A 14,831-nucleotide genomic window follows, 5' to 3' on the forward strand; every position below is an offset into this window, starting at 1 on the left:
GCGCTCAAGGGTTGAGGCGGAAGAAAAGGCTTACATAGAGCTCGAGCGAAGCAAGAACGTCATCGGCTCCCACCACTTATTCTTCTACGGGAGAGCGTCATTGTAGCGGCCGGTGACGTCACACAGCGCTTGAGGTGGTCGGGTCTGGGGGAGTGCTGACTGCGTTCGACCTCAGCTGCAGAGGACCTGTGTCCCTGCGAGTGATGGGTTGCCACTAACTTTTCTCTTCCGCAACCCTTATATTCCTCAGACAATGTGTGTGTGTTTATGTATTTATTTAGCGCCGGCCTGAGGCTGCCTACCCTCGTCTTGCCCTGCTTGGCCTCCGCGAGCTTGTGTTATGGCCGCAGTGTGGCAGCAAGTCTTGGCAGTAGACGCAAGGTAAGATCGTTGTCGAGATCGGGCTCGATGCAAGGTGAGAAGGAGGAATAGCTCCCGTTCAGGCTTTGCCCTGCGTGCACACATTTAATGCATTGGTTTTCCAGTTGCATTTCTTAAGAAAAGCAACCATACAAGTCTGTCAAGGACTTGAATAAATGTCACCAACCCAAATGCACGGAAACAGAACCAAACTTTGAGAGTACCTTTTTCTTTTAATACAGTGTTTATTCTTAGCGGTACACAGCGCTTTTTATTTCGGGAAGTACTCTTAAACTTTGGTTCTGTTTCCGCGCATTTGGGTTGGTGACATTTATTCAAGTCCTTAGCAGATTTGCCTTTTTCATGGCTAGGCTGTTTTTCTTCATCAGATGGTTTGTTCACTTTGGAACTGGACACCATCATTAAGACCCCAGACGCAGGCATTTATTGCCGAAACAGGATTGTGTCTGGTCTGCTTATAAAGTGAAGTTGAGACGCGCCCATGCGTGAAGGCCTCTTGTGTTTTTTGTGTATTTGCTTTCGCCTTTGTGCTTTTGGACGCCCTCTCCTTTGTATTATATAGTGGCAACATAATTATATGTATATGAACATAATTAGATGTATGTGATTGATCAAAAATATTCCAAGCACAATTGGGAATATTTTTGTATCTTTCACTCACGTTTTTGGTCTCTGGTTGTATCTTTTGGTATTTGAGATTTTTCTTTTTCTCCATATGTTATAGTATAGTTGTTTGCTACTGACATTCTATTAAAACATGCCATTCTTATGGTTTGTTTCTGTTTACCACAATGTCCAGTTTCTTGCAGCAAACTTTTATCAGTGGGAATGGAAATATTTTTGGACTAGTGCTTCAATGGTATACTACTTTTCTCTCCTTGTGCACCTTTCAGTTCCCCCACAAAGGCTCACTTTCCACCTCTTTCTGGGTCGCATTTGGGAGTTCCTTGCTCCTAACCAGTTCAATATCTTTCTTGTGCCCCTTTACTGTTATGCTGACGATGTGCATATCTCCTCAATGTTCTTGCAGCCTACTCTTCTGCTCATAAACGACACATGTTTGCAGTTTGTCTCCTGGCTCCAAGACAATCTACTATTTCTTATTATCAACCCTCACTCGACTATCTCCTCACCTTTCACTATCAAAGGACATGTTATTCTCTTTTCAGATTCTGTAAAAATCTTAGATGTGATTTTTGTCACCAAGTTGTCTTTCAAACATTGCTACAGTGCTGTATAATTATTGCTGTTTTTTTTTTTTGCTTTAACACAGAATCCAATTCGTTAGGTATGTTTTATCCTCTACCCTTTATCTACACTTATCATTGCACTGGTATTTTTGCATGTTGACTATTGGAGAACACTCAATTGTGGATTGCCTATCAACTTACTTGAGCGTCTTCAGTTCAGTCTACTGCTGTAAAACATCTGTACAACGCAAGACGTTTTGATCATTCTTCTCTACTCTTTATGTCTAAACAGTGGCTCTGCTGTCAGCACAAGTTTACTAGTGCACAAAGGCCTGTCTTCTTCTGCTCCTGCTTACCTATCCAACCGCCTTATTCCCTAGTCTCTCGCAGTCCTGTGCTCTCTGGTCCTCAACAGGATCTCCTTTCCCTTTCATCACTTCCTTTCTTTGGTTACCTCTTGTGAGACTGCTTTCTGTTACCAGGACCCCTGCTCTGGAGCACGTTACCAGGACCCCTGCTCTGGAGCACATTACCACTTATTTTAAGATCAGAACTTGCACTTCCTAAATTTAAGAAACAACTTAAGACCTGGTTATTTCAACACACCTTCAACCTGCCAGTTACATCTCTGGTATCAAAACCCAACTTTCCTGTCACCTGCCTTACTCCCATTCTTTCCCCTCTAGTATATACTTTCTTTTTGTATTTCTTTTTGAAGGTATTTTGTAAACCGCTTCGCTACACTCTGTGTGTGATTAGCAGTATATTAAGTATGTGAAATAAATATTCAATTCATTCACTGCAATTTTTCAGACTCAGGATTCCAGTGATTTTTTTGGTATATCAATGTTCGAGTTCACACAGTTTCCAGTGGATTCGATATGCTATTTTATTATGCCTCTCTATAGCGAATAACAATCCTGGTGCAGTAGTTTAAACTGTGGTGGCTGTTAGGATGGAAGTGAGTTGCTGATCAATTTAACAGGTCATCATACAGTGGCAGGTGCTTACTAGTTGCAACCTCTTGTTAGATAGGAGGAGAGGGAACGGGGCTGCAAGGAACTGGGAGCCACACTTGAAGGGTCTGTTGGAGAGCTCCTGTGATGATGTGCATTGATGTTTTGTTTGGGTTGACCAACGGCAGTTGGTACCAAGAGTACTAGAGAAATTGAAACTACAAAATCTTAGATGCAGTGAACTGAAACTAGGATTGGGTCAGGACATACACACACATGTCGGTGAGACATCCAGGATCCTTTCCTCTGCTCCTATATGCTTGGGTTAGTGTTGAGGTAGTGCAGCTTGTTCAAAATCAGAACTCCAGGCAAGTTACAAACCTAATACAATTGATAGATTGCACCTAAGAGATCATACAGAGTAAAATAGCACCTGAAGCCGTGGTAAGTGATATGACTAGCCCAATGTCACAAGGAGAGTTAGTAGAAAAGGGAAGTTTTGAATCCTGGCTTTCCTAGTTCTCAACCGCTAGGTTACTTCCTTTGTCTTTTCTCACTGTAGGTACAACGCCTACCGCACCCCAGGCTTCCCTCAGTTCAGAACACAGTACATCCGTAGGCGCAGTCAGCTGCTACGAGAGAATGCCAAGGCTGGCTATGACCCACTTCTCCGCAAACAGTACCTGAAGCTACGTAGTCAGCTACTGGCTCAGCGGTACGGACCACTGTCGGAGCAGAGCAGTTTTCGGGCCTACAGCAACAGCGTCCGTAGTAGCCGCACCACTCTGGACCGTATGGAGGTAAGAAAACTGAGAAGAAGTTCAGATTAACCATTTGGAAATATCTAGGGTGGTTAAGAGTTGCTACTTATATATGGCACACAGTTCTCTGAGGTCACCAACACAAGTGGATGACAGATGGTGCTGATGGAGGAGATGGCTTCGTTAAGGTGGTATGGGTGGTGAACTTGCCAGGGGAAGTACTGGGGAGGAAGTGAGTACAGAGGATGGAAATAGGGGGACAAAGGAGTGAGTGAAACAACTTATTGAATTCCATCCATTCTGCAAGAAACCCAGTTGCAGAAGAAATTCTCATCTCAAGCTTTTCCAAGAGGAAGATGAAGTTAAATGTCTTCTGCAAACATCTGGAAAAAAGACCAAGTTATTCTAATATAACAGTCAAAGGTTTCACACAGATATTAAATAACAGAAGAGAGGGTAAAGCCCTCTACTCAAATTGAGGAGAATTTTGGTCCCATAACAATACACTGGGCCCTATCTGCTAAAAATGACTGAATCCACATCAGTATTTTTGTACATCAATCTGTGTTAAATACTCTAGCAATATAATGATCTACTATGTGAAAAACTGAACTCAAATCCAATAAAACCAACAATGAATCATCACCTTCATCTGATGATGTCCACAAATCTTCCTGTGTGGCTATCAAAATTGTCTCTCTACAATCTATACCTATCCCCTTGACTGACAAACATGAAGAACATCAGTCTTATCCACAAGTTCCTGAAAGTGTAGAAGCACTATTTTCTCAATCACTTTGGGAAAGGAAGATTTGAAACTGCTCTATAGTTACCTAGCAAAGAAGGACCTAGAAAAGGTTTTGTTTTGTTTTTCAAAATAACACAAACAGAATCTGTCTTTAGGCAATTGGGAAAAATCTCAGACGGAATTAGTCACAAAGGACTGCAACAACACAGCAATCTTATCTTTCACCAACCTTAAAAATGTTGAAGGGCAGGGATCAGATATTTTATTTGTATGGTGAATGGAACTAAGTACAGAGGACACTTCATCCACTGACACAATTTTTATCAACCTCTAAAAGTCTCTTGTAGTCTCAAAATCTTTTTAGCAGAACAAAAGAGGCGAAAGCTGAGACCCCAGTAGGCTCTTTCTTGAATAACTTGACAATTTCCTTAGATTTATTCACAGAATCAGTAAGACATTCTGCGAAACAATTTTGCTTCCTTGCCAAAATTGCTCTGCTACAATACAGGACTTCTTCCACCAGCTCTCCTTTAAAGAGTCATATCGAGTCGTATCTGTACTTCCCTCTCAGCTGTCCGAATAGTACTCATAAGATCTGTGGCATACCAGAGAGCACATTTCTTGAAGTACAGAGTCGAGCATTGCTTGGTCTATCCCTCTGTTCCAGTGCTCCATCTGCTAATCAGGCTGAAGTACACTAAAACCATTTTACATCTCTCTAAAGCAGCGGTTAATTATCCAGCATCAACCCTACGCACATAAGGGTGAATTCTGTGTATGGCACTGAAAAAAGTGCTATTCTATAAGCCACACTTAGTTAAACACAGTTTGTAGAATAGTGCTTATGCCCGAGACTCGGCGTAATCTTAGGCGCGGCCATTTGCACCAACTAAAATGTGATGCAAATATGCATGCCTAAATTGATCAAGTACTCCCCATATTCTGTAACAACTAGAGCTATTACTTATTTCTATAGCACTACTAGATGTAGGCACATAAATGCTAGGAACACCCGTTTTCTGTAACGACACGCATAAATGCTATGAACACCTTTGTTCTGCCCATGCCCCTCCCATTTCTGTACTCCATTTTTTTTTAATCGCGTGTTAAATGTAAGTGCGTAAGTTCCAATTAAATCTAGTGCCAATAATTGCTTGTTAAAAACCAATTATTAGTGCTAATTAGCTCATTCAATTTAATTGTATGCATGTAATTTTTGGCAACTTTTATAGAATTAGGGGGATAAAGAATAGACTTTTTCAATTACAAGAGTTTCTTTAGTAGACTTAACGCCTTTAAGAAGTAAGCCCCTAGTTTACTCAGCCGCAGTTGAATGGGCTGTGTCGGCATTAGCGCACTGGCAGAGATCCTAGCGGTTCTGGTTGGGTGTGGGTTTTTTTTTTAATAGGTGGCATGCTGGTATTCTAAGATTGCTGGTTCCCGTTACTGTAAGTCTTAACGGCAAACTGGGATTAGATTAAAGGATATTAGGAGGCATATTTTCAAAGTACTTAGATTTACAAAGTTACATAGTAACCTATGAAACTTTGCAAGTCTAAGTGCTTTGAAAATGAGTCCGCTGTATAATATAGTCCTGCCCCAGGTAGAAATTAGGTGGGGATTGTTTTGGAGAAAAATACAGCAATATCTGAAATCTGCATACAATAATAAAGAAAAAAAAACTAGTTCAATTAGCCTATCTGTACTCAAATTGAGGAGGATTTTGGTCCTCAGTTGGAACATTTTGACAGTGCCTTGCATTTTTCCGTTCAAGAATATCAGCGAAATTAAGTAAGTATACATATAATAGCCTCTGAAAAAAATCATAAAGCCTTCAGTGTAGTCTCCTTGATTGACCCCCCCCCCCCCTTCTGAAAGGATTGTCCTGCATCTGAGTACCAGCTCCTTTATTTCTAGAAAAAAGTAGAGCTCCCTACTATGGCTTTACCCAGCATGTTTAAATTCTGTCATGGCAATGGCCTTGACCACATCTTCTGGTAGGCTGTTCTTGTCACCAAACTTGTCTGTCAATAAGTATTTTGAATCAGCCGGTGAAGCGGTCCCCCCGCTGGAAGCAGAGACATCGCTTTCCCCGCCAGGCTCGACGCCTCCTCCGTGCCCTGCAACAAACGCCAGCCACGTGGGGTCTACTCTGGAGTCCGGGAGAGGCCCACAAGGGAACTTGGCAGTGCTGGGGCAGCTGAGATTGCAGGACGAGAAGCGGAGGTAAATCTGGACAGGATCTGGCTGAAGCTGTTAGACATAGAGAAAACCCTGGGACGTTCCTCTGAAGAGGTAAAATCTTTACATTTACATGTGAAAGAAGTGAAGGACTCCCTGGACATGGTTAAACAAGATTTTTCTACAAGAATTGAGGCCTTGCAGAGAGAGACTAAGCAGACAGAAGATTTCAAAGTGGCTGTGATCAAAGATAATTTGGATATTATAAGGAAGATAGAACAAATAGAGAACATCAATAGGAGATTGCATTTACGTGTTTTGAATTTGCCTAGATTGATGGGTGTGTCCCCAAATAATATGTTTGTAAGATTTTTGAAAGAAAATTTGAATTTTTCACAGGAAGTTGTTCCGCCATTAAATAAGATTTATTATATACCTAGTACAATGAAAAAAGTAGAAGGAGAGAAATCAAATGATTTACAAAATATCACAGCTATTTTGGAGCAATCTATGATTGATGTAATTGAAAGAGGTACACTGATGGTGTCATTTGTTTTTCAACAGGACTTGAAATCAACTAACCGCATTTTTGCAGGTCAAAAAATATGGCTTTACCCTGATGTGACAAAATCAACTCAAGAAAAATGTTTCTCTCTATGAGGTCAAAAGTAGTAGATAGAGGGGGAACCTTCCTCCTGGCTTACCCGTGTAAATGTCTCATAAGGTTAAATCAGATAAAATATGTCTTTTATGTTCCTGATCAGCTTAAATCCTTTCTAGAAGCAGAACAACGTCAGAGTTAAAAGAAATGGGAATAACGACACAATTTGTGCAGAAATTAATTAGTATTTTGAATTTGGTAAAACTTCACTAATTCCTGCCCCCCTTTTCCTTTATTATGTTTTGAGGTCTAAGGAAGCAAAATTGAATTGGAGCGTATGTTTGAAATAATTATATCTGTATGAACTTTATGGCTGTGTTTAACTTGGCAGTATGTTATATCTGTTAAAGTATATATAAACAATAATAAAAATTATTAACAATAAGTATTTTGAATCTCCCTCTTTCCAACTCCATACCATGGCCCTTAGATTTCTTGTTGTACAGAAAATTTAACTTCCCTGTTCTTTATTGGAGCCTGTCAGGTACTTTTATTTCATATCCCTCATTCCCTTCTTTCCTCCGGCACATACTGGTTGAGTGAGTTAAGCCTTTATACGGCACATGTGTTGAAGGTACTGTGGAGGACTTGCAGCCCATCTGCATATCCTCACAGCCTAGTTTGGGGTGACTCCCAGGTCCACCCCAATCCTTCCAGGACCTTTGCTCAGGAGCCCAGTGCTTCCTCCAGCTGCCTTCCAGGTGCTGTGGAGGACTTGCAGCCCATCTGCATATCCTCCCAGCCTAGTTTGGGGTGACTCCCAGGTCCACCCCAATCCTTCCAGGACCTTTGCTCAGGAGCCCAGTGCTTCCTCCAGCTGCCTTCCAGGTGCTGTGGAGGACTTGCAGCCCATCTGCATATACTCACAGCCTAGTCTGAGGTGATTCCAAGGTCCAACCCGATCCTTCCAGGGCTTTCGCTCCAGGAGCCGCCTGCCAAAACATTTTCTCTAAACTTTTTATACTTTCTACTATTTCTTACGGCTCCAATACAGTTCCTCTTCTTGGCACGTTCCCTTCCCAGTCTTTTTCTTCATCTGAAACCACTGTATACTGCAGGAACACATTGCCCACATTCTGCTTTCATCATCTCACCATCCCTTTTGTCTTCTCCCTTCTCAGCTCTCAGCCTTCAACATTTCCTTCCTTTCATTCAACCATCTGCATTCTGTCCATCTTCATCCTTGTCGTCTTGCCTCTCCTACTTTTCTCTGTACTCCCTTGTTCCTCCTCCTGCTCTCTGCTGGGGATATCAATCCCAATCCCGGTCCTCCACATCAGCTCTCATCCTATTCCTGCAGGTCACATAGTGATGTCTTCAATTTACATAGTAACATAGTAGATGACGGCAGAAAAAGACCTGCACAGTCCATCCAGTCTGCCCAAGATAAACTCATGTGTATACCTTACCTTGATTTGTACCTGTCTTTCTCAGGGCACAGACCGTATAAGTCTGCCCAGCAGTTTTTCCTGCCTCCCAACCACCTGTCCCGCCTTCCATCACCGGCTCCGGCACAGACCGTATAAAAGTCTGCCCTCCCCTATCCTCGCCTCCCAACCACCAACCCCTCTTCCCCCCACCTGCTCTGCCACCCAATTGTAGCTAAGCTTCTGAGGATCCATTCCTTCTGCATAGGATTCCTTTATGCACATCCCATGCATGTTTGAATTCCGTTACTGTTTTCATCGCCACCACCTCCCGCGGGAGGGCATTCCAAGCATCCACCACCCTCTCTGTGAAAAAATACTTCCTGACATCTTTTCTGAGTCTGCCCCCTTCAATCTCATTTCATGTCCTCTCGTTCTACCGCCTTCCCATCTCCAGTAGAACGAGAGGACATGAAATGAGATTGAAGGGGGGCAGACTCCTCTCCCCTTCTCCTCTCCCTTTTATCATTTGCTCTGTAACAAACTCCTATGTCCACGACCTCTTTATCTCTTGTACTCTCTATCTGCTTGCCCTAACTGAGACTTGGCTTTGCTCTGAAGACTCTGCTTCAGCTGTAGCCCTGTATTGGTTTTGCCCTGAAGACTCTGCTTCAGCTGTGGCCCTGTGTCACGGAGGTTACCTTTTTTCCCATACTCCTCACCTAGTTGGCTATGGAGATAGTGTCAGGCTACTACTCTCACCCTTTTGTAGATTTCAGCCTCTTCACCTCAGTTTCACTTTTTTTCTTCCTGCAAAGTCCACTCCAGCTGTCTATTCACTCCTCTACCTCTCTGAGTAGCTGTCATTTATTGACCCCCCCCCCCCCCAAGTCCCTTTCTTCCTTTCTCACTGACTTTGACACCTGGATTTCCTTCTTTCTTGAACCTTAATCTTTAGCATTCATGCTAGCAATCCCTCTGACTCTTATGCCTCTGTTTCTCGCTTTAACATCATCTTTCAATCTTCAACTATGCTCCATTACCCATACTTACCAGAATGAATACTGTCTTATCTTCTTCTCCAATTGGTCACTCTCCAGTTTCTGCACCTCAGCTCTTCCCCTCTCTGACCACCATCTGATGACTTTCACACTTAAACACCCTCCCCCCACCCTAGTCCCTTCCAATCTCCACCAATACATTTAGGAATCTTCAGGCTATTGACTTTTCTACTCTGGCCTCCAGTGTTTCAAACCTCTTGTCAACCACTGTGTTATCCAAGTCTGTCAATGAGGCTGTCTCTTCCTATAATACTATTCTCTCCTTTGCTCTGGATACTCTCGCTCCTCCAATTCCACATTCTTCTTGCTGACCTCCTTCCAGTTCTTTTCTTTTCACTTGCCAAACAGGATTACTAAATCCAGTTGACAAACTCTCTTTGCTCAAACCCTTGGCATCTCTTCGCAACACTGAACTCTCTCCTCAAAGTGCTTTCACCTCCAACCCCCCCTTCACTTTCTCCCAGACTCTGGCTGAGTACTTTTATGATAAGGTTCACAAGATTAATTCTCAATCTCCACCTCTCCTTCTCTCAGTCCATTCTTTAACCCCCCCCCCCCTTCAACTCCTGCCTCCTTTTCTTCCTGTTCTGAAATCACTGAAGAGGAAACTGCACATTTTCTTTCCTCCTCCAAACTGACTTCCTGTTCCTCTGATCCTATTCCTACCCATCTACTTAGCACTATCTCTCCTACTGTCATCCCTTCTATCTGTCATATCCTCAATGTTTCACTTTCCATTTCAGCTGTTCCTGATGCCTTCAAACATGCCATAGTTACACCACTCCTCAAAAAACCTTCATGGGACCCAATCTGTCCTTCTATCTCCCCCATCTCCCTCCTCCCTTTTCTATCCAAGATACTGGAATGTGCTCTTCACTGCCATTGTGTTGACTTTCTTTCATCTCAAGCTATTCTTGATCCACTTTAGTCTGGCTTTCGTCCTCTTCACTCAACTGAAACAGCCCTTGTTAAAGTCTCCAATGACCTGTTCTTGGCCAGATCCAAAGGTCTCCTCATCCTTCTTGATCTATCTGCTGCTTTTGACACTGTTGATCACCGCCTACTCCTTGATATGCTGTCCTCGCATGTATTTCAGGGCTCCGTTCTTTCTTGGTTTTCTTATCTCTCCCATCGCACTTTTAGTGTATACTCTGGTGGATCTTTCTTTACTTCTATCCCACTATCAGTTGGTGTACCTCAGGGATCTGTCTTGGAAACGCTTCTTTTTTTCTATTTGTACTTCTTCCCTTGGTGTTCTGATCTTATCCCATGGTTTTCATTATCACCTTTATGCTGATGACTCCCAGATCTACCTCTCCACACCAGAAATCTCAACAGGAATCCAGGCCCAAGTATCAGCTTGCCTGTCTGGCATTGCTGCCTGGATGTCTTTTACCGCCATCTGAAACTAAACACCCACCTCTCCTCTTCCCCCATTCTCTCTCTGTTGATAATACTCTCATCCTCCCTGTCTCATCAGCTCATAACCTTGGGGTTATCTTTGACTCCTCTCTCTCTTTCTCTGCACATATCCAACAGACTGCTAAAACCTGTCGTTTTTCTTTCTCTATAATATTTCCAAAATGCATCCTTTCTTTTCTGAGCACACTACCAAAACCCTTATTCACACTCTTTATTACCCCTCGCTTAGACTATTGCAACTTGTTTCTCACAGGTCTCTCATTAAGCCATCTTTCTCCCCTTCAATCTGTTCAAAATTCTGCTGCACAACTTATATTCCGCCAGTGTCGCTATGCTCATATTAGCCCTCTCCTCAGATCACTTCATTGGCTCCCTATCCATTTCCACATACAGTTCAAACTCCTCTTAGTACATTCACTCTGCAGCTCCTCTGTACCTCTCCACTCTTATTTCTCCCTACACTCCTCTCCGGGAAGTCTGTTCATTGGGTAAATCTCTCATCTGTACCCTTCTCTTCCACTGCAACTCCAGACATTGTTCCTTTTATCTTGCTGTACCATATGCCTGGAATAGACTTCATGAACCAGTATGTCAAGCTCCATCTCTGACTGACTTCAAATCTAGGCTAAAAGCCCTCCTTTTTTTTATGCTGCTTTTAACTCCTAACCCCTATTCAATTGTACAGTACCCTTGTATGTGTTATCTTTCCCACCTTATTAATTACCTTATTTGTCCTGTATGTTTGTCCTGATTAGATTGTAAGCTCTTTCGAGCAGGGACTCTCTTCATGTTCAAGTGTACAGCGCTGTGTACATCTAGTAGCGCTATAAAAATAAGTAGTAGTCGTCGTGTTATTTTAGTAGCCCTCATCAGAACTGCTTCTGTTTTCTCTATATCCTTACAAAGGGACAGTAAGTTCCTGCAAGAAGACAATACATTTTCAAGTTCAGGATGTGCTTTTCCCATGTAATCTAGGCAGACCCGATAACTAAATCTCTGTTGGATATTATTCCTGGTGAAACAAAAAAACAGAAAAACACCTCTGCAGGAATCCAAAGAAGGCAGAAGAGTAGAGAATGCATCATGAGCTGCAGTGTAAGGCGTATTTAGCAAAGGTTCCCATGCAGGAATGATTCAGAAAACACCTTTATTTGCACCTAAGAGACACCTAACATGGGGTGTGTGTTTGGTGGAACAAGCCGCCTGCCTCTGGGTCAAAGGTTACACTGTGTAAAAACATAAATAATAAACTAACCCCCCTGTTTAGTAAGGCACGGCAATGCCGATACAGACAATTCAAAGTGAATGGGCTGTGTCAGTATTAGTGAACAGCAGCCACTTGTACAGCTTAGTAAAAAGGGGGGAGGGTAAGTATCCAAACAAGATAGTTATAAAATAAACTCATCGGACTGCTGTTAAAAATACTATAAAGACAAATAATGAGTTTCAGTTGGGAAGGGGGGGATAAGTGGGGGAAGATTTTAGGTTTGGGGAGGGGTAAGGGAGATTATTATTTATAGTTCGGTAATAAGAGCATGATTCTGTTTATATTATTCTGGTATGTTATGGCTTGTGGAAGGTGCTGTTAAATATGGTGGAAATCAAGATAGTGGGGGGTGGCGGGGCAAGAAAATGTCAACAGTGGTCTGCATTGTACACATTTAGATTTCTGGACATTTATATCGTGTTTTCTATATATTGTTATAAATAAAAATGTTGAAACATAAAAATACTATAAAGACAATGGGAACAATAAAGCGAAGATACTGACCCGTAGCAGGTATTTCTCCGAGGACAGCAGGCTGATTGTTCTCACAGATGGGTTGACGTCCACGTTGGCCCAGGAAATGGCAATTTTGCAAGCAAAAATAATGAGTTTTTGTCCAGAGTCTTTTGGCGCGTGAATCAAGTGCACCGCGCATGCGCGGATGACTTCCCGCCCGTGCCCCTTAGTTAAGTCAAAAAGCAAAAGGAAACCAGTAACAACTTCAAAGGGGAGGTGGGCAGGTTGGTTAGAACAATCAGCCTGCTGTCCTCGGAGAATACCTGCTACAGGTAAGTATCTTCGCTTTCTCAGAAGACAAGCAGGCTGTTTGTTCTCACAGATGGGATATCCCTAGCATCCAGGCTCACTCAAAACAATAAACATTGGTCAATTGGGCCTCGCAATGGCGAGGACGTAACATGGATTGACCTGAAACAATAAATGGCTAACTGAGAGTGCAGCCTGGAACAGAATAAAAAAGGGCCTAGGGGGGTGGAGTTGGATTCTAAACCCCGAACAGATTCTGCAGCACTGACTGCCCAAACCGACTGTCGCGTCGGGATTCCTGCTGAAGGCAGTAGTGAGATGTGAAAGTGTGGACTGATGACCACGTTGCAGCCTTGCAAATCTCTTCAATAGAGGCTGACGGTAAGTGAGCCACTGACGCAGCCATGGCTCTAACATTGTGAGCCGTGACATGGCCCTCTAAAGACAGCCCAGCTTGGGCATAAGTGAAGGAAATGCAGTCTGCTAGCCAATTGGAGATTGTGCATTTTCCAATGGCGATTCCCCTCCTGTTGGAATGAAAAGAGTCAAACAACTGGGCGGACTGTCTGAAGGGCTTCGTCCGCTCCATGTAAAAGGCCAGTGCTCTCTTGCAGTCCAAGATATGCAAACTGCTTTCACCAGGGCGGGTATGAGGACGGGGAAAGAATGTTGGCAAGACAATTGACTGGTTCAGATGGAACTCCGACACCACCTTTGGCAGGAACTTAGGGTGCGGTTCGTGCGGAGGACTACTCTATTGTGATGAAACTTGATATAAGGTGCATGTACTACTAAGGCCTGAAGCTCACTGACCCTATGAGCTGAAGTAACAGCCACCAAGAAAATGACCTTCCAGGTCAAGTACTTCAGATGGCAGGAATTCAGTGGCTCAAAAGGAGCTTTCATCAGCTGGGTGAGAACAACATTGAGATCACATAACACCGGTGGAGGTTTGACCAGGGGCTTTGACAAAAGCAAACTTCTCATGAAGCGCACAGCTAAAGGCTGTCCAGAGATAGGCTTACCCTCTACAAGGCGATGATAAGCCCTAATCGCACTAAGATGAACCCTTACTGAGTTGGTCTGAGACCAGACTCTGATAAGTGTAGAAGGTATTCAAGCAGGGTATGTGTAGGACAAGAAGGAGGATCTAGGGCCTTGCTGTCACACCAGATGGCAAACTGCCTCCATTTGAAAGAGTAACACCTCTTGGTGGAATCTTTTCTGGAAGCAAGCAAGACTCGGGAGACACCCTCTGAAAGTCCCAAGGAGGCAAATTCTAAGCTCTCAACATCCAGGCTGTGAGAGCCAGAGACTGGAGGTTGGGATGTAGAAGCGACCCCTCATTCTGAGTGATGAGGGTTGGAAAACATTCCAATCTCCACGGTTCCTCGGTGGACAACTCCAGAAGAAGAGGGAACCAAATCTGACACGGCCAGAAGGGAGCAATCCGAATCATGGTTCCGCAGTCTTGTTTGAGTTTCAGCAAAATCTTCCCTACAAGAGGTATGGGAGGATAGGCATACAGGAGACCCGTTCCCCAATGAAGGAGAAAGGCATCTGATGCTAGTCTGTCGTGGGCCTGAAGCTTGGAACAGAACTGAGGGACCTTGTGATTGATCTGAGTTGCAAAAAGATCCACCGAGGGGGTGCCTCACGCTCTGAAGATCTTGCAGGCTACGCCCATGTTCAGTGACCACTCGTGAGGTTGTATTATCCTGCACATCCTGTCGGCCAGACTGTTGTTTACGCCTGCCAGATAAGTGACTTGGAGAAGCATGCCATGACGGCGTGCCCAAAGCCACATCTGGACGGCTTCCTGACACAGAGGGCGAGATCTGGTGCCCCCCCTGCTTGTTGGTGTAATACATGGCAACCTGATTGTCTGTCTGAATCAAAATTATTTGGTTGGACAGCCGATCTCTGAAAGCCTTTAGAGCGTTCCAGATCGCTTGCAATTCCAGGAGATTGATCTTAAGACCTTTTTCCTGAAAGGACCAAGCTCCTGGAGTGTGAAGTCCATCTACATGAGCTCCCCACCCCAGGAGAGATGCATCCGTCGTCAGCACTT

At 43.6% G+C, this 14,831-nt stretch overlaps 1 protein-coding gene across 1 annotated transcript in view; it reads left to right on the forward strand.

Moving 5' to 3' along the window:
• Positions 1–14,831, forward strand: part of WDR13 (WD repeat domain 13) — a 30,758-nt gene continuing 15,927 nt past the window's right edge. The window contains exons 1-2 of the mRNA XM_030193952.1: positions 1–381; positions 3,090–3,327. Coding sequence (XP_030049812.1) covers positions 341–381; positions 3,090–3,327 — 279 coding nt within the window. The 5' untranslated portion in view covers positions 1–340. The remainder of the gene's footprint in view (positions 382–3,089; positions 3,328–14,831) is intronic.

The sequence above is a fragment of the Microcaecilia unicolor genome, chromosome 2 (assembly GCF_901765095.1).
Source record: "Microcaecilia unicolor chromosome 2, aMicUni1.1, whole genome shotgun sequence".
In the NCBI taxonomy this organism is placed as follows: Eukaryota; Metazoa; Chordata; class Amphibia; order Gymnophiona; family Siphonopidae; genus Microcaecilia; species Microcaecilia unicolor.